The sequence below is a fragment of the Rhinatrema bivittatum genome, unplaced genomic scaffold, assembly GCF_901001135.1.
Source record: "Rhinatrema bivittatum unplaced genomic scaffold, aRhiBiv1.1, whole genome shotgun sequence".
NCBI classification, from domain to species: Eukaryota; Metazoa; Chordata; class Amphibia; order Gymnophiona; family Rhinatrematidae; genus Rhinatrema; species Rhinatrema bivittatum.
In genome coordinates, this window is record NW_021821461.1 from 18,628 (window position 1) to 38,589 (window position 19,962).

Sequence of the window (19,962 nt, forward strand, 5' to 3'; positions counted from 1 at the left end):
AATGCTAGACTGGAGCCGCCTTCTCCTGGAAACCAAATCACTTTCAGCTTTAGGACAGGAATGCTAGATTGGAGCCGCCTTCTCCTGGAAACCAAATCACCTTCAGCTTTAGGACAGGAATGCTAGACTGGAGCCGCCTTCTCCTGGAAACCAAACCACCTTCAGCTTTAGGACAGGAATACTAGACTGGAGCCGCCTTCTCCTGGAAACCACATCACCTTCAGCTTTAGGAAAGGAATGCTAGACTGGAGCCGCCTTCTCCTGGAAACCAAATCACCTTCAGCTTTAGGACAGGAATGCTAGATTGGAGCTGCCTTCTCCTGGAAACCAAATCACCTTTCAGCTTTAGGACAGGAATGCTAGACAGGAGCCGCCTTCTCCTGGAAACCAAATCACCTTCAGCATTAGGACAGGAATGCTAGACTGGAGCCGCCTTCTCCTGGAAACCAAATCACCTTCAGCATTAGGACAGGAATGCTAGACTGGAGCCGCCTTCTCCTGGAAACCAAATCACTTTCAGCTTTAGGACAGGAATGCTAGACTGGAGCCGCCTTCTCCTGGAAACCAAAACACCTTTCAGCTTTAGGACAGGAATGCTAGACTGGAGCCGCCTTCTCCTGGAAACCAAATCACCTTCAGCTTTAGGACAGGAATGCTAGACTGGAGCCGCCTTCTCCTGGAAACCAAATCACCTTCAGCTTTAGGACAGGAATGCTAGACTGGAGCCGCCTTCTCCTGGAAACCAAATCACCTTCAGCATTAGGTCAAGAATGCTAGACTGGAGCCGCCTTCTCCTGGAGACCTGGGCCAGGTCGGATTTTCCCAGCTGGTTCCTGCCTACATAGCTCTCTCCCTCCGTGGGATTTAAGGTGGACCAGTCATCTATCCTGCTCCCACACAGGATAAGGAGGGAAAATAGGGTCACTCCTTTACATTCTGAAATACAAAGAATTAGAAATGTTATTATTTGCAAAGGTCTTCGTTACAACATATGGAAATAAAAATTAATAGACCAAAAAAGTCACAAGGTGATACCTTACAATTGACTGGCTTGTTGCATTTCTTGATTTGATTTTGGATGCTAATGCTCCTTTCCTCAGCTCAAAACAAAACGGGAAGAGCAAAGTCTGCGCCAAATGCTTGTTAACGCAATAGAATAGTGTTACCATAAACCAAAAAGAAGAAGATATTTACAACTGAACGGCACGGCTATGCTGCTGAATATCTCTCGTTAAATAGCTAGTTAGCTGGATTAGCCTTATCTGGCTAACTTTAGACCTGCTATTGAACAGGTCTGACTTATCTGGTTAATATAGCCTGGTAAGTTTAAATATTGCTGCTTAGCTGGTTTATGTGAGCTGGATACGTTGCTTCTCCTTGAAATGCCCTTTTCACACCCACTACATAGCTGGATAAGTAATTATTCGGAGTAAGTACTTATCTGAATACGTGGTGGCTTCTAAACATAGCCAGATATTCAGCTGCCACCACTTAACCAGGAAAGTCCTTATCCAGATAAGTAGCGCTGAATATCATGATCAAAGAGTTTAAGTTTAAAGAAAAATTTCAGCCCTCTTCAAACTCAAACTGGGAAAAGAAAGAAAATATCTAGCTGAGGGACTGGTGCCAAAATTGAAAAGGTCAGAGCCCTCTCAAGCTCAGCACTGTGACATTCTTAAGTCTCCTCGCAGACGTCACTCAAAGGGAGTGACAGAATTATCTTTGGTAGAAAAGCATTTCTACTAGGGATGTGAATCGTTTTCCATATCATCTTAACGATAGAAATCGTGTGGCAGGGCAAGAAAATCGTCTTAGGCACGATTTTTTAGTTAAAAAATCGTTAAAAATCGTTTTTTCCGATTAGTGCGCACTAACTCGAGTTAGTGCGCACTAACGGGAGTTAGTGCGCACTAACTGGGAGTTAGTGCGCACTAACTGAAAATGATACAATTTGACACTTTTCAGGTCAGTTTAGGAATGAATATGTATTCCTATTGGCTGCCCTCTTATTTATTCATGTTACCAAGTTTCCTACTGACAGTATATGGGGGATGGGAAATGGAAACAGTTGGTAGCTTGACAAAACAAGTAATGTGATCAGTCAATGTGACTAGAACTTGTGCCCTAACCCTGATACCAGGGGTATTGTGATCTTCCTGCACACAGTGCCCTATCCCTATTAATACCAGGAGTGTTGTGATCTTCCTGCACACAGTGCCCTATCCCTAATACCAGGGGTGTTGTGATCTTCCTGCACACAGTGCCCTATTCCTGATACTGGGGGTGTTGTGATCTTCCTGCACACAGTGCCCTATTCCTGATACCGGGGGTGTTGTGATCTTCTTGCACACATCCCGATATCAGGGATAGGGCACTGCATGCAGGAAGATCACAACACTCCTGGTATTAATAGGGATAGGGCACTGCATGCAGGAAGATCACAACACTCCTGGTATTAATAGGGATAGGGCACTGCATGCAGGAAGATCACAACACCCCTGGTATCAGGGATAGGGCACTGTGTGCAGGAAGATCACAATACCCCGGAGGAGTGAGGGTCAGGCAGCTCCCCCCTGTCTGTGAAGCCAGCCTCTCACTAGTAATGCAGGGAGGGAGCTGTCTCAGACTTCACCATCCACCCCCCCCCCCTCACCCACACACCATTCACTAGCTGGGACATGGGGGAAGTCAGGAGTGAGGGACAGGCAGCTCCCCCCTGTCTGTGAAGCCAGCCTCTCACTAGTAATGCAGGGAGGGAGCTGTCTCAGACTTCACCATCCTCCCCCCCCCTCACCCACACACCATTCACTAGCTGGGACATGGGGGAAGTCAGGAGTGAGGGTCAGGCAGCTCCCCCCTGTCTGTGAAGCCAGCCTCTCACTAGTAATGCAGGGAGGGAGCTGTCTCAGACTTCACCATCCTCCCCCCCCCCCCTCACCCACACACCATTCACTAGCTGGGACATGGGGGAAGTCAGGAGTGAGGGTCAGGCAGCTCCCCCCTGTCTGTGAAGCCAGCCTCTCACTAGTAATGCAGGGAGGGAGCTGTCTCAGACTTCACCATCCTCCCCCCCCCCCCCCCTCACCCACACACCATTCACTAGCTGGGACATGGGGGAAGTCAGGAGTGAGGGTCAGGCAGCTTCCCCCTGTCTGTGAAGCCAGCCTCTCACTAGTAATGCAGGGAGGGAGCTGTCTCAGACTTCACCATCCTCCCCCCCCCCCCTCACCCACACACCATTCACTAGCTGGGACATGGGGGAAGTCAGGAGTGAGGGTCAGGCAGCTCCCCCCTGTCTGCGAAGCCAGCCTCTCACTAGTAATGCAGGGAGGGAGCTGTCTCAGACTTCACCATCCTCCCCCCCCCCCTCACCCACACACCATTCACTAGCTGGGACATGGGGGAAGTCAGGAGTGAGGGTCAGGCAGCTCCCCCCTGTCTGCGAAGCCAGCCTCTCACTAGTAATGCAGGGAGGGAGCTGTCTCAGACTTCACCATTCTCCCCCCCCCCCTCACCCACACACCATTCACTAGCTGGGACATGGGGGAAGTCAGGAGTGAGGGTCAGGCAGCTCCCCCCTGTCTGTGAAGCCAGCCTCTCACTAGTAATGCAGGGAGGGAGCTGTCTCAGACTTCACCATCCTCCCCCCCCCCCCCTCACCCACACACCATTCACTAGCTGGGACATGGGGGAAGTCAGGAGTGAGGGTCAGGCAGCTCCCCCCTGTCTGTGAAGCCAGCCTCTCACTAGTAATGCAGGGAGGGAGCTGTCTCAGACTTCACCATCCTCCCCCCCCCCCTCACCCACACACCATTCACTAGCTGGGACATGGGGGAAGTCAGGAGTGAGGGTCAGGCAGCTCCCCCCTGTCTGTGAAGCCAGCCTCTCACTAGTAATGCAGGGAGGGAGCTGTCTCAGACTTCACCATCCTCCCCCCCCCCCCCCTCACCCACACACCATTCACTAGCTGGGACATGGGGGAAGTCAGGAGTGAGGGTCAGGCAGCTCCCCCCTGTCTGTGAAGCCAGCCTCTCACTAGTAATGCAGGGAGGGAGCTGTCTCAGACTTCACCATCCCCCCCCCCCCTCTCACCCACACACCATTCACTAGCTGGGACATGGGGGAAGTCAGGAGTGAGGGTCAGGCAGCTCCCCCCTGTCTGTGAAGCCAGCCTCTCACTAGTAATGCAGGGAGGGAGCTGTCTCAGACTTCACCATCCTCCCCCCCCCCCCCTCACCCACACACCATTCACTAGCTGGGACATGGGGGAAGTCAGGAGTGAGGGTCAGGCAGCTCCCCCCTGTCTGTGAAGCCAGCCTCTCACTAGTAATGCAGGGAGGGAGCTGTCTCAGACTTCACCATCCTCCCCCCCCCCCCCTCACCCACACACCATTCACTAGCTGGGACTTGGGGGAAGTCAGGAGTGAGGGTCAGGCAGCTCCCCCCTGTCTGCGAAGCCAGCCTCTCACTAGTAATGCAGGGAGGGAGCTGTCTCAGACTTCACCATCCTCCCCCCCCCCCCCCTCACCCACACACCATTCACTAGCTGGGACATGGGGGAAGTCAGGAGTGAGGGTCAGGCAGCTCCCCCCTGTCTGTGAAGCCAGCCTCTCACTAGTAATGCAGGGAGGGAGCTGTCTCAGACTTCACCATCCTCCCCCCCCCCTCACCCACACACCATTCACTAGCTGGGACATGGGGGAAGTCAGGAGTGAGGGTCAGGCAGCTCCCCCCTGTCTGTGAAGCCAGCCTCTCACTAGTAATGCAGGGAGGGAGCTGTCTCAGACTGGTATCAGGGTTAGGGCACTGTGTGCAGGAAGATCACAACACTCCTGGTATTAATAGGGATAGGGCACTGTAAGAGATGACTGTAGTAGATTGAATAAAGATCTGATGTTTCTGCTCTCCTCACACCAAACAAAAACAACACACAAGCAGAGAAGCCCTTCTTACAAAGCTGAGCTAGTGAGTTAAGTAGGAGGAAAAGTAAACATACTGGTGCCAGTGTGGCTACTTAAAAAATACACTTACCAACAATCAATTACATATATTTGAACTGTGTACAGTTCCAGCCAGGACCACCTTTCTAAAATGCACAGTGATTGGCAAATTCAACATGCACTAGCATTTCAGGTGCCTGCTAACAAAAATAATAAACAAACAAGTTCTAGTCACGTGAGTGCTGATCATTACATTACTTTTTTTGTCAAGCTTCCAACTGTTTCCATTTCACATCCCCCCAACCATATTGGTAACATCAATAGATAAGAGCACAGCCAGCCAATAGGAATACATACATACATATTCATTCCTAAGTGACCTTTACTGACCTGGGAAGTGTGAACACTTTGTTTCATTTTCTGTTGGTGTTCGTTAGTTTCCAGTTCCATTTCCCATCCCCCAACCATCACCTCAGTGGTAACCTTGGTAATATCAATAGATAAGAGGGCAGCCAGCCAATAGGAACACATATTCATTCCTAACTGACCTTCAGTGACCTGGAAAGTGTTTATTTGTATCATTTTCAGTTAGTGCGCACTAAATCGAGTTAGTGCGCACTAACGGGGAGTTAGTGCGCACTAACTCGAGTTAGTGCGCACTAACACGATTTAACGATTTTTAACGATAAATCGTTAGAATTTCTATTGTATCGTGTTCTATAACGATTTAAGACGATATAAACATTATCGGACGATAATTTTAATCGTTGAAAAACGATTCACATCCCTAATTTCTACACCGACTCAGGTTTGACTTGTGCTGAAATCCCTTTGATGCAGAAGATAAAGGCACCAACAGATCTCAGTGCAGAAACCTCCCCCAGGGGTTTACAGCTCTTGTGAACCCCCTCCCAAGGAAGAGAGGGTAAAGAGCATGCTACTATTTAAATGAACCTCAGAAGAGAGAAAAAAAGAGGACAATGCAGGTATGTAACATAAGCTGTCAGGAAACCCAGAATGAGATTGAAAAGGTTGCCAGACCCCTTACTGTGATGGTGCTTAAATTACCATTGAATAGTTGAGTCAGAGACTCAGGTAGGGGATTTGCATGTCACAGCCCCCTGGACTACTGTTAGTAACTTGCAGTGAAATATCAATTTAAATCAAAGGATAGCAAAATCCTAAACTGCAGAACTACACTGGAGAATTCTGAATGAGAAAGGGATTTATGAGAGAAATATACTGAAAAACAGTCTTAGGAAGCAAACAGATTCTCACCCTGACAAGAAATGGGAGTCAGACCCTTGGGTACCTAGTTACCTGACAACAGAAAAAAAGCCAGGCAGGATGGGTGTGCACACAATCTCTTTCCATGGTCCTGCCTGGGTCTTGGCCTTTTGGATAAGAGGAGGTGATTCATCCAGGCTGGGTAACAGTGTATAACTGGCCATGAGCTTAGTGGAGCTCTAAAACCAAGCCAGGGAAAAACTTCCTACCAAGGGAGAAGAACCGAAGGACAGCAGCAGATCTGGATGTGGAGCAGCCCCCCAGGAGGAAGGGAACCCCAGCAGCAGATTGGGATGTGACTATGGCACCCAATGGCAGATCGAGCAGTCCCCCAGGAATGTGTGTACCCCAGTAGAAGATTGCATGGTCCCCCTGTAGGGTGTGGACCCCAGAGGCATATCAAGCAGTCTTCCTGGAGGGCATGGACCCCAGTGACAGGTCCAGAGTTCCAGTCAGGTTCCACAGGAGGGCGTGGATTCCAGCTGCATTCGAAGGAGGTGGAGATGGATCCCTCAGGAGGATGTGGACCTCAGCAACAGCTGGGAGGTAGAATATTTTCACAAGGGTGAGACTTGGAGAAAAAAGGGGTAGGATAATAATAATACTTGATTAAGTGAGAACGCAAGAGGTCCCTTCTATTCTATATGGTGGTATACAGTGGGAAAGCAACACCAAATATTAAATGTTCTTGCTATCTTGTAGAAATGTATATAGTTGCATGGCTTGAGACTACTAACCAAGAGTAGATATGTGTGCTGTTTGACTTCATATTAGCAATATACATAGTCATGTAGAAATGAATATACTAAAATAGTCTAATAAACCTGTATATATTTGTACATACTGCCAGCCTTGTTACAGTCCCATTTGTTTCCTGGGGAAATCTCACCCACTAACACCTTCTTCCCCAGGTGGAGGCACCAGGCACCAAGAATATAAGGATAGATGGAAACTGCCCTAAGTAGGGCTCCTACCAGGTTTTTCCTGGACTCAGGAACGCCCCATGAGGTAAGTGGTCAAGAGGACATTACGCTCGTTAGATAAGAAAATTGTAGCACTTTCACTTCTCGGCACTGAAGCCTCCCCAGCACCTTTAACTACAAGTCTTTGCTAACCTTGTTGATGCCACCAACCTCTCAGTGCAGAGAATTCAAAATGGTCACATACTACCTTATTATATTTACGTATCTGCTTCCAAGAAAGCTATGCCCATCTTAGATCCAGATTCTACATGGTCACACTTCCTGCAATGGAGCACCAACATTTTGTCAGGAAGATGTGACTGGACTTTGCCCACAAATATTCCTGGCTCTCCTATTCCTTCTCAGATGGAATCACCTGTCTTCCAATCCTTTGCTGTTTATATAGCATCCCAAGCTTCTCTTCCACCATTTCAAACAAGGCAAGATTTACCAACAATGGATACTCCTATCAGATCTCAAATTTCCAATTCCTCAAAGTATAGGCCAACATCAGAAGAGCCACCAATAGTTCTGTCAGATTCAAATGGGGAATCTCAATAATCATATGACTCCCTTTCATATCATTTTGATGAGGAGTCCACTGATCTACCATCAAACCTTTCACCTGAGTCAGCCAGAAGGTAGCACTTCCCTACTTGAAGGCATGTCGGAACTGGCTTTTCTACAAATGTCCATAAATACCTGAGTCCATGAATGCTTTTCAAAGATAAAAATATTATATGTGGGAATGCTTTTCAGCATTCTTTTCATGTGGATGAGAATGTGTTTTTCCAGATTCGTCACTGAATGTATATAATATCTCCAGCTATGCAGCTACTGAACAAGAATACAAAATATTCCACAATGATAAGTGATTGCAAGTACTCTCTCAGATTTTTGTCTAGCTTTGTGGAATTAAGAAGTTTTTTGAGAACTCTTTTCATTGTTTTTTTTTTTAATTTCCAGTGGACTGGAGAATATTTTAGAATTATTTATACCCTGTCAAATATTGTTAGGTTTTAATCTAGAGCTCAATTTTAGCCTCTGTTGTTCTTTTGTAAGATTTTAATGTTACAGAACGGAACGGCAAGAATTCTAACTGGTTGTAAAACATTTGACCACATTACTCTGATATTAATATCATTATAGAAACATAGAAATGACGGCAGAAGAAGACCAAACGGTCCATCTAGTCTACCCAGCAAGCTTTCACGGTTATTTATTTATTTATTTTTCATACTTTTCTGTTACTCTTGTCCCTTTAAATAACTTTTTGGTTCTATTTCCCTTCCACCCCCGCCATCATGGAGAGCAGTGCTGGAGCTGCATCTAAATGAAGTATCTAGCTAATTGGTTTTGGGTAGAAACCGCCCTAATAAGCAAGCTACTCCCATTTGTTTACCCTGCCTGTGCAACTCAGTCCTTGTTGGTTGTTTGACTACAAATCCTCTTTTCTTCACCCCCCTTGCCATTGAAGCAGTGAGCTGCGCTGGATATGTATTCTAAGTGAAGTATCAGGCTTGATTCAGGGTAGTAACCGCCGTAACAAGCAAGCTACACCCATAATTATTTGTTTACACAGACTATGTAATTCAGACCTTGTTGGTAGTTGTCTGAATATAAATCATCTTTTCTTCATTCCCCCTGCCGACTTATCTGGCTAACGTTTTTGCTGGGTAAGAAAGGGAAATAGTTAATCTGTCTAAATGGCCTTGAATATTGAGTGCTTGGAGTCTCTGAGCTTGTAGCAATGGGTTTCTTTCACAATAGTGAGCATGGTAGCAGTCTTCCCATGGGGCAGCGTGCGGCCGTGACTCTCACCTCCCCACAGGGCACCTCATGGCCATGGCTCTCACCTCCCCACGGGGCAGCACGCGGCCACACCCTTGGATCAAGGAGAGGTTGGTGCTACCCACAGGGAAAAGCCCTGAAGATCCTCACCATCAGCAGGTGGAGCTGGCTGAAGCAGAGGCCCAATAAGAACTACACCATTACCAGCACTCGTTCCCCTTAAGTTGAGCCTTCATATACTTGGGCCAGATGGACTTAAGCACGGGCCTCCAGAAAGAGACAAATCCATCGTAGGAGGTGTTGTAGGCCAGCAGAAGTGAAAGAGAGTCAGTCCAAGCAGTGGTTAGGGTAACAGACAGTAGGGGTGTGTATTCGTTTGCAATGTATTGGCAATCCGCAACGTATATGCCATATTCGTATTTGTGGGGGGGTCGCGAAACGTATGGCAAACCCACACGAATACAAAGTATCATTAACGAATAAACCCCCACCCTCCTGACCCCCCCCCAAGACTTGCCAAAAGTCCCTGGTGGTCCAGCAGGGGTCCTGGAGCGATCTCCTGCACTCGGGCTGTCGGCTGCCAGTATTCAAAATGGCGCCGATAGCCTTTGCCCTTACTATGTCACAGGGGCTACTGGTGCCATTGGTCGGCCCCTGTCACATGGTAGGAGCACAAGATAGTGCCAGCCATCCATTGCTACTGTGATTCAGCTGCAAAAGTCAGTATTAAAGTGGCAGTTTCCAATCCTTCCTCTGAAGGTTGCTCCAAAAATGAAGACAAATGAGATAGATCAAGAGAGGCTGGAGATGTATCTTTCATCTGAGGAACTTTAGAAAAAGCATGTAAACACTAAGCCTTTCAGACTGGGGGAAGCAAATTTTCAGAAACTTTCAGATTTAAAAAAAATATATATCTACACAATATCTCCATAGGAGAAGAATATTTTTTTTGGGGGGGGGGGGGGGGAGCAGGGAATTTATTAGCTGAACATTATCTCACTAGACAACATTCCCTAAATTTTCCATTTTATTTTGAAAATATAAATGACCCATGGAAACAACTCGCGCACAGGCTCTGGTCAGGCCAAGTCCCTAGTTACGATTTGTTCCACCTGATGAGACACCTCGTTTATTTGCAATTGCAAATAATTTACAGCCCCCAAAAGTTCTTTGTGCTGAGAAACAAGAAAGGACACTTACGAGCAGAGTTTCATGAAAGCTTACCAACCATATCCCATCAAGTGTTATATTGGGAGGCTTAATAAAGACCGGTGGAATTGCCTTTAGGCTGTAAAGTTCCTTGAGATAAAGAGCTAAATGAAACTTCACTGCCACCTCCACTCGCAAAGCCAAACCACCTGAATTCATTCCAGAAGTTGGCTCCACATCTGGGGCATGTCTGCTTGCTAAGGCTGTTGGTGGCATGATGTCATCTGGGTGTGACCAAGAAGAGCTGCCGACATCCAGGCTAATCGGAGATAACCCCTGCTGCTGGGGAGGCCCACGGTCCTGCTCTGGAGAAAGCGAGGGTCTTGATGTCTGGGGCTGCAGATGACGAACCTTCATTCAGAACACTGCCCGATGGCTGCTCCACAGAGCTCGATGGAGGGTCCCAGCTGGAAGTGAGTGTTCATCCATCAGGACAACCAGAATATAGAGGTTGCCGAGATATTGGGGAAACACTCTTGCCCATATGATGCAGAGAAGAAAAAAAGCTTTTATAAAGATAGGAAGGTTTCTCGGAGCTCACTCCTCTAATGGTAACATGGAATAGACTTAGTGTTTGGGTACTTGCCAGGTTCTTATGGCCTGGATTGGCCACTGTTGGAAACAGGATGCTGGGCTTGATGGACCCTTGGTCTGACCCAGTATGGCATTTTCTTATGTTCTTATGTAGCATGCGGCCATATTGGAACCTACCATAGGAAAAACTAAAGCTTTCTGAGGTAAAAATATCACTTATAGCAATGCACGTAATTATAATATACAGAAAACATCTTGCACGTCAACCAGAAAATCCTGCTAAAAAGCAAAAAAAGACACTTGGAACCCATATGGTACCGTGTTTCCCCGAATATAAGACAGCGTCTTACTTTCTTTTTACCCCCAAAATTCCCACTATGTCTTACTTTCAGGGTATGTCTTATATTGGAAAAAAAACCTGAGTGTTCAAAAAAAAAATATTTTTAAATACCTGTCGGAGGGCCGCGTGGGTCCAGGCGGCTGGCGGCGGGAGCCGGGTGGTCGCGTGTTAAATCTAGGCCGCGGGCGGGTGGGCGCTTGTTCCAGGTGGCGGCGGCGGGGGGGTGGGTGGACGCGCGTTACTTCGAGACGGCCGGCGGGCGGCGGGTGGTCGCGTGTTAAATCTAGGCCGGGTCGCACAGGCGCGCATTCATTCACTGCCGGTGGGGGCTGCCTCGGCAGCCCCCACCGGCAGTGAATGAATGCACGCACAGGCCCACAGTGCCTGTGCGACCCCTGCGATTCGGCGCTGGGGGCTGCCGGTGGGGGCTGCGGCAGTGAATGAATTCATTCATCCAGGTCTGCCTTGAGCGCCGAAAGCAGCCGGCAGCGGCAGCCGAAAGCAGCCGGCAGCGGCGAAAGCAGCCGGCTCCTCCGCCTGGATGAATGAATTCATTCACTGCCGCAGCCCCCACCGGCAGCCCCCAGCGCCGAATCGCAGGGGTCGCACAGGCGCTGTGGGCCTGTGCGCGCATTCATTCACTGCCGGTGGGGGCTGCCGAGGCAGCCCCCACCGGCAGTGAATGAATGCGCGCTTTTCTATACCGACCTTCATGGTTGGATGACCATATCAGATCGGTTTACATCGAACAGGGGAACAGTAACAAAAAACAGTAAAAAATAGTAAAAACCGGAAGAATAAAGTTACATTTAACAAGGTAGGTAAACTTGGAGGTAAATACTGCTGGAAGGAAAAGGCATAGGAACGCAGTGAACCAGAAGTGTAAACAATATGATAAACTTGCCAATGCTTATGTTTTATCCTATTTTCTTCAGATGGATCCTTCTTCCAATTTTTGAAGGATGATTTTTTGTCTAAAATAGCCTCTTTCACCTCACCTTTAAACCATGATGGTAATCGTTTTGCCTTCCTTCCACCTTTCTTAATGTGTGGAATACATATGGACTGCGCCTCTAGGATTGTATTTTTAAACAATGTCCAAGCCTGTTGAACACTTTTAACCTTTGCAGCTGCACCTTTCAGTTTTTTTCTGACTATTTTCTGTTGCGGTCTCGGTCGCCACGGTGGCGCCCGAGTCCTTACCTCCTCTGCGGGTTCCGGGGCCTTGCCGCGATCCGCGGATTCGGGGTCGGTCAGGCCGCGTGGGGATGGCCTCTCTCCTCATGCGGGACGCCGCCAACCTTCGCGGGAAGACTCCTCCCCCTCGGGGGAACGCGCGCGCGTGAGGGCCGGGCTTTTCACGGCCCAGCACCCGGATGTGCTGAACCGCCCCCCCCGGGTGACGTCAGCACTCGCGGGAGATTTAAGCCGGCGTCAGTCCCACAGAAATTGCCTTGCAACGAGATCTCTTGGTTGGATTAGTTGCTGTTCCTGGTATTCTTGTTCCTGCTCTTCAGTTTCAGAGTTCCTGCTTACTGTTGTGCCTTACTTCGGACTGCCTACTCGTTTTTGGATTCCTGCTGCCTGCCTAGACCCCGGACTGTTTACTCGTGCTGATTCCTGCTGCCTGCCTAGACCCCGGACTGTTACTCGTGCTGATTCCTGCTGCCCGCCTAGACCTCGGACCGCTCCCTCGTCTTCGACTCCAGCTGCCAGCCGGATCTGATTGCTCCCTATCTTCTCCGGGTTCCACCTCAGCTCCTGCTCCACTCCGGGATTTCTTCTACGCCGACTTCTCCTAAGTCCCAGCGGTCCGGGTTCCTACGGGCTCCTCCTGGGGGAACCTCGGGCTTCCAGGGCGAAGACACCTAAGCCCTAGCGACTCGGGCGTCAACAGCTTCTCTGGGGGCGCCTCGGGTTTCCAGGTGAAGTCCGGGCCTCAGTCTGGCGTGTTCTGCCTCCCGACTGGGCATCCAACAGTCGGCCCAAGGATCCACCTCCATTCATTACAATTTTCCTCATTTTATCAAAGTTTCCCTTTTTACAATTTAGTGTTAGAGCTGCAGATTTACTTATTGTCCCCCTTCCAGTTATTAGTTTAAATTTGTTCATGTTATGATCACTATTGCCAAGTGGCCCCACCACCGTTACCTCTCTCACCAAATCTTGCGCTCCACTAAGAATTAAATCTAAAATGGCTTCCTCTCTTGTTGGTTCCTGAACCAATTGCTCCATGAAGCAATCATTTATTACATCCAGGAACTTTATATCTCTAGCAAGTCCTGATGTTACATTTACCCAGTCAATATAGTAAAACTAAAAAATGTGCAAACAAAAACTGAACTGGAAAACCCCAACACTGAACTCTGCTTGCAGCAGAATAATGGAAAAACAGAAACATTGCCATTTTTAACAAAACATCAAGCAATATAAATAATCAAAAACAGTAAATCAATGCTATTAAAAATATTTCAAAATATATAACAAATAGAATGACATCTAATATCTAAAAACTCATAAATATTCAAAAAACATGTTACAAATTCCAAAAATATATTGAAAACAGCAGACACCTGAATAAAACTAACAAGGATAAAAAAAAAACCTTTGCTGTCCAAACCTGGGAACTTTTTGATTTCCAGGTGCCCTGATATTGTCGTGGATTAGTGGGTTGGGTGGGGAGGGAAGATTGTTGTGCTCACACATTTTCTTCTCTCTCTCATACTCACACACACAGGATCTTCTACACATTCACACTCTTCCACACAGAAACATGTGCTCTCTATCGCTCCTCCCCTCCTTCACTCACACAGGCTCCCTCTCTTTCCCTCAAACACACACCTCACACAGACTCCTCTCTCTGCTCACTTTCTCACTCAAATCCTCACTCTCTCGCTCACACACACACCTCTCACAAACTCCTCTCCCTGCTCACTCTCTCACTCAAATCCTCACTCTCTCGCTCACACACACACACCTCTCACAGACTCCTCTCCCTGCTCACTCTCTCACTCAAATCCTCATTCACTCACAAACACTCAATCCCCATACCTGGGAACTCTTTGATCTACAGATGCCCTGAGATTGTCCTGGATTAATGGACTGGCTCCACTCATGTCCCCACAGGGTTTTGGGTTGAGCAGGAACAGGCATTTTTGTTTTCTCCAAACATCATCTCCTTCTGCTGTGGAGCTGGTCTCATGGGAGGAGTAGGGAGGTGAATCGCTACTGATCGGATTGGGCTGAATCCCTTGAATGTCCTGACAGCATGCCAGTACAAAGAAAGTTTAACCAGAACAGTGCACACAACTGTAGTGTGCCAGATCTTTACCAATATATGGGACACTGCAGGTGCTCCTGCTGACCCTGGAGAAGCAGTGCAGACGTCATAAAACTGCAACTGAAGTGGCCCAGCCTGAAGTTATCAGTGCACGGGAGGCCATCTGGGTAAAGGAGAACTCATCTGATAATCCACTGAAGCATAGACCTTGCACATCCACAAGTACTCAGACACAATAGTGCAGGATAAAACTCTCATCCACTAGAATTTCAAAACGTTCTATTTATTCAAAAGAATAATAATATCAAACATTCATGTGGCAACTCCATCAATAATAGCAGTAATTTCTTAAAGTCCCCCGACACGGTCCCGTGTTTCGCGACTGCTGCATCGGGAGGGACCAAGGTAACAGTATCAATCTGAAATACAATAAGGTGCATAAGAAGTGGAACAGCTGAGGCTACGATAAACATTTCATTGTACAGACACATACCTATAGGAGTAATCACTGGAGCGCATGCGCCCTCAAAAATGACCAGCCATTTAAACCAGAAAAAGGCGCGAAGGGAACCTCTTGCGAGACCCAATCAGATCACATTAAACACCAGATCACCTCCCTCAGTAAAAAAGGTGCCACTCAATATCTTTATTAAGTCCTTTTGGAGAGACAGTATCAAGAGTAAAAATCCATCGTTGCTCCCTCCGACCCAGTATCCCGAGGAAGTCCCCTCCCCGATGGGGGCGTGGGACCACCTCTAACACTATTTATTTATTTATTTATAACTTTTTTTATACCGAAGTTCAGGTAACAGAATTACTTATCACTCCGGTTTACATTATAACAAGTAGAAAACAATGACAACATATGTCTTACAATGAACAAGGGAGTGAACAACTTGGATAATATAACATAACATAACTAGGAACAGTAGCAGTATGCACTGTTAGAGCGAAACTAGCGCATGGGGAGGGAGGTTTGCTAATGGGGGGGAGGGGGAAGGAAGGTTGTTCGTGGAGGGGGGGGGGGGGAGGAGGGAGAAATTTCTTATTGATGAGTAAAAACATGAGCATAGGTTCTGGACGTCAACAGTATGAAAACAGTCTATGGGAGCTGTGGAAGACTAAGTAAGTTAAGGGAATGCTTGACTGAATAGCCATGTCTTGAGTCTTTTTTTGAACGTGTTGGGGCAATGTATCAGCCTTAGCTCCGGAGGAAGCAGATTCCACTGTTTGGGGCCTGCTGTGGATAGAGCTCTTTTACTTAAAGATGTTTTCATGGGAGGTGCATGTAGAGTTCCTCTTTGTGCTAATCTTAGCGGTCGGGAAGACGTGTGAAGCTGAAGAGGGATTCTGAGGCCCAGTGGAGTGTTGTTGAATATGGCTTTGTGGGTGATTGATAGAAGTTTAAACAGGATTCGAGATTTGACTGGGAGCCAGTGGAGCTTCTTTAGAATTGGTGTTATATGATCTCTTTTGTTGGATTTAGTGAGGCACCTTGCTGTAGCGTTCTGTAACAGTTGAAGAGGCTTTAGGGTGTAGACTGGGAGACCGTGAAGCAGTGAATTACAGTAGTCCATTTTTGAGAAGATGATGGATTGTAACGCTGACCTGAAATCGTGAAAATGAAGGAGGGGTCGAAGCCTTTTTAGAACTTGGAGTTTGTAGTAGCACTCTTTAACCGTAGTGTTGATGAAATCAGAAAAGCTCAGATGGTTAGGAAGGAGAGAGCAGAGATGGGGTGGCCGCTCTGTGACCAGTGGGATACCAGGGGCTCGTCCATTCTAAGGGACCGGATGTTCGAACAGTGTTCTATAATTCTTATTTTTATCATTCTGGACGTTTTACCTATGTACAGTAAAGCACACGGGCATTTTATGACATAGATAACGCCTTTTGTGGTGCAGTCAGAATATGAGTAAAGTTTGAAAACACGTCCAGTCATAGGGTGTATAAACTCCGAAAAAGTGTCCGTATGGCTGCACATGGTACAGTGACCACATGGTTTGTGAATTTCCCTCATGCTAGACAAGTACTCTAAATAGGGGGCTGCTGTATGCACCAAACGGTCCCGTAGATTTCTCCCCCGCCGGAAAGTGAACCGTAAGGGACTGTGAAGCAGGTCTGTTAACCCTAATGCTGACCAATGACGCCGAATCATATTCACAATCGTACTTCCTACAATAGAAAAGGTAAAATACAATTGTTGGCCGTGTCGTCTGAGCTGGGAGATGGTAAAAACAGCCAGTCCCAATGTGTATACAAGGCCCGCTTAAATGCCTTCTTATTACCCGCGCTGGATAACCTCGATCCAGAAACCGGGCAGACATAGTCTGAGCTTGAGCAATAAACTCATCTCGAGAGGTACAGAGGCGACGTAATCTTAAAAATTGGCCAGTCGGTATGTTGTCCCGGAGGGCCCTAGGGTGACAGCTGTGATAGGATAGTAAAGTGTTTTCGGTCAGTTTCTTTTCGAAACAACGTGGTCTCAAAATGATCTTAAAATAATATGGAAATTCAAACTAACTATGCTTACTCTTCACAGAAAAGATTTGAAATGCAGTTGGAGCCTCTGAGAAAGGAGTTGGAAAATCTTCTGAAATTGAGATCCGGTGAGGAGAGGAAAGCCGGGGAAGTGTGGGTGAGTGTCTGCGTCTGCCTCTCAGCCTCTCTCTCTGCGGGGACCTTCCCCCTCACCCCCTCGGTCCCCTGACCACTCAGAGAATAATGGGACTCAGTCTGCCTGGTTGCAGAGGGGCCTGGGAAGCGTTTCCGAGGTTCTCGTTAGCTGAGAACTGGCGGATTATCACTCGGAGCACTGGGAAGAGGCTTCTGATCGGCCCGTACCGGCCCGAAAAAATAAGTTGCATGCACCTGCTGCTGTTTAATCCAAAGTGGGGAGAGAGAGTGAGTTGGCATGCGTGTGTGTGTGTGTGTGTGTGTGTGTGTGAGAGAGAATGAGGGGAAAGTGAGTGAGCGTGTGTGTGAGAGAATGAGGGGAATGTGAGTGAGCATGAGTGTGTGAGAGAATGAGGGGAATGTGAGTGAGCATGAGTGTGTGTGTGAGTGTGACAGAGAGCACAAGACTGAATATGGAGTGTAGGTTCAAACTAGGCGAAAGCTTGTGTACGTGCTGCCCACTCACTCGTCAGCTTCCGCTAATCAATTAAAACCTCGGGGTGACTGTAAATGGAGCGTTCCCAGGAATGCTCATCTCATGTAATCTTTTGTAACTTTCGATTGACTCCTGAGAGCCCCCTGATGCCGTTTCTGACCATGGATCCTCTGGGAACAGCTGTGACTCCCTGTCCTTGGCAGGAAAGCCAGGTCAGAGTTACTGAGATTTCCATCTCTTTGTTTATTCCAGGGTAACAAAGTGATCATGAGACAGAAGATCGAGTCCAAGTTTGAGGAGTTACAGCAGCTTCTGAACGAGGAGAAGCGGATCCTTTTCTCCAGACTGGAGGAGGAAGAGGAGAAGATTCTACAGAGAATCCAGGAAAATGTGACCCTACTAGAGGAGCAAAGCTCCTCCTTCAAGCAGATGATCTCAGAGATGGAGGAGGAAGAGGAGAAGAAACTTCAGAGAATCCAGGAAAATGTGACCCGGCTAGAGGAGGTGGAGGAGAAGAGTCAGCAGCCAGCCGCAGAGCTACTGAAGGTGAAAGCTAAAGCGAGATTTATAAGGAGGATGGAGGGAATTTACTTAAATTATATGCAAAAACCTTAGAAGCAGGGTAACCCGGAGTGTAGACAGGAGCGAGGCAAGACCCCCGAGGAGCGGGTGCCTTGAGCGTCCTTGCTGGAACGGAGTAACCCCGGAGGGTAGCTAGGAGCAAAGCAAGAGCGGGTGCCTTGAGCTTCCTTGCTGGAATGGAGTAACCCCGGAGGGTAGGTAGGAGCGAGAACTCAGAGCAGAAGGTGTCTGAATGCAAAGCAAAATTAGCAGGACTGGAATCATTCCTAACTCATAGCTGGACTGGAGATCGGAGGCTAAGTACCCGGAGGTAGTGACGTCATGCAGTGGGCATGCCCCCGAGGTTCCCGCCACAACGTATTCAAAAGAAGGGGCGACGTGCACGTGTGCCCTGGGTGACCTCAGTGGAAGAATGGCGAACGCAATCACCCATGCTGGCCCGGGGACGCCGGAGAGGTCAGCGAGGAGAGGCGGAGGCAGCCATCTTGCCCAGAGGAGTGGAGAAAGGAAGAAAAGAGGTGAGACAGAGAGGGCGCAGCCGTCTGCGACCGACGGGCGCAACAGAAACAATTTTCTCCATAGCATTCTTTACAATGTCAAAACGGTTAATGACAATTGTGCAACATCCACTACTGTTAAGCAAAGTACACAATCCTGCTTCTCTAGCAAAAATATAATCAAGTCCTCGTCTGTTGCATTTGGTGACTATAGCGAGTTCATTAATCTGTAATTGGAGCGCTTCCACTGCCTTATTCATCTCAAGTGTCATAACATGGAACAATGATCCCAAGTTCTGCCATTATTGCTGGGGGCTGGAATATGGGAATCCAGGCAGTCCATGATAGTGAGACCAATCGAACATTGGTCCGGGGGGGCATGTAGGATTTATATATTCAAGAGACCTTTCAATCGCTTCAACCTCAGGTATAGTGAAGGAAGACTTCTGGCCATACGACTTTTGGGGTTGGTGTTCTGCAGAGGTATGAGCCTAGAGAAATAGCTAAAAGTTACCAAGACACAAAAATCACATGAAAGGGTTAGGGATTAGGGATGTGCATTCGTTTGCAATGAAAAAAGGAAATATAGACGATATTTCCTATTTCGTTGCGTTTCGGGGGGGGGGGTGTCAACAAAATGATAGGAAAACCTACGAAATTTCATGTGGTTTTCTTATCGTTTTGGGGGGGGGGGGGAAGGGCACATTATAAAAAACAACAAAACCCAAACCCAACCTTTCAAATTTAATTAATTGCAACCCCCCCACCCTCCTGACCCAAGACTTGCCCAACACTCCGCCCCAAGACATACTGAAAGTCGCTGGTGGTCCAGCGGAGTCCTGGGAGTGATCTACCACTCTCGGGCCGTCGGCTGCCACTAATCAAAACCAGCCTCTCTCCTTACATCTTCCAGGGCAGCTCTCATAAGGAAACCCCTCAGTCCCAGCCTCTCTCCTTACATCTTCCAGAGGAGCTCTCATAAGGAAACCCCTCAGTCCCAGCCTCTCTCCTTACATCTTCCAGGGGAGCTCTCATAAGAAAACCATTCAGTCCCAGCCTCTCTCCTTACATCTTCCAGGAGAGCTCTCGTAAGAAAACCCCTCAGTCCCAGCCTCTCTCCTTACATCTTCCAGGGGAGCTCTCGTAAGAAAACCCTTCAGTCCCAGCCTCTCTCCTTACATCTTCCAGGGGAGCTCTCATAAGATAACCCTTCAGTCCCAGCCTCTCTCCTTACATCTTCCAAGGGAGCTTCTCATAAGAAAACCCCTCAGTCCCAGCCTCTCTCCTTACATCTTCCAGGGGAGCTCTCATAAGAAAACCCCTCAGTCCCAGCCTCTCTCCTTACATCTTCCAGGGGAGCTTCTCATAAGAAAACCCCTCAGTCCCAGCCTCTCTCCTTACATCTTCCAGGGGAGCTCTCATAAGAAA

At 47.9% G+C, this 19,962-nt stretch overlaps 1 protein-coding gene across 1 annotated transcript in view; it reads left to right on the forward strand.

Moving 5' to 3' along the window:
- The window catches only part of LOC115082672 (E3 ubiquitin-protein ligase TRIM39-like), a gene marked incomplete at its 3' end in the record, with an annotated part of 65,384 nt that overhangs the window by 16,958 nt on the left and 28,464 nt on the right, over positions 1–19,962 (forward strand). The window contains exons 2-3 of the mRNA XM_029586867.1: positions 16,886–16,981; positions 17,708–18,001. Of these exons, the coding sequence (XP_029442727.1) occupies positions 16,898–16,981; positions 17,708–18,001 (378 nt within the window). The remainder of the gene's footprint in view (positions 1–16,885; positions 16,982–17,707; positions 18,002–19,962) is intronic.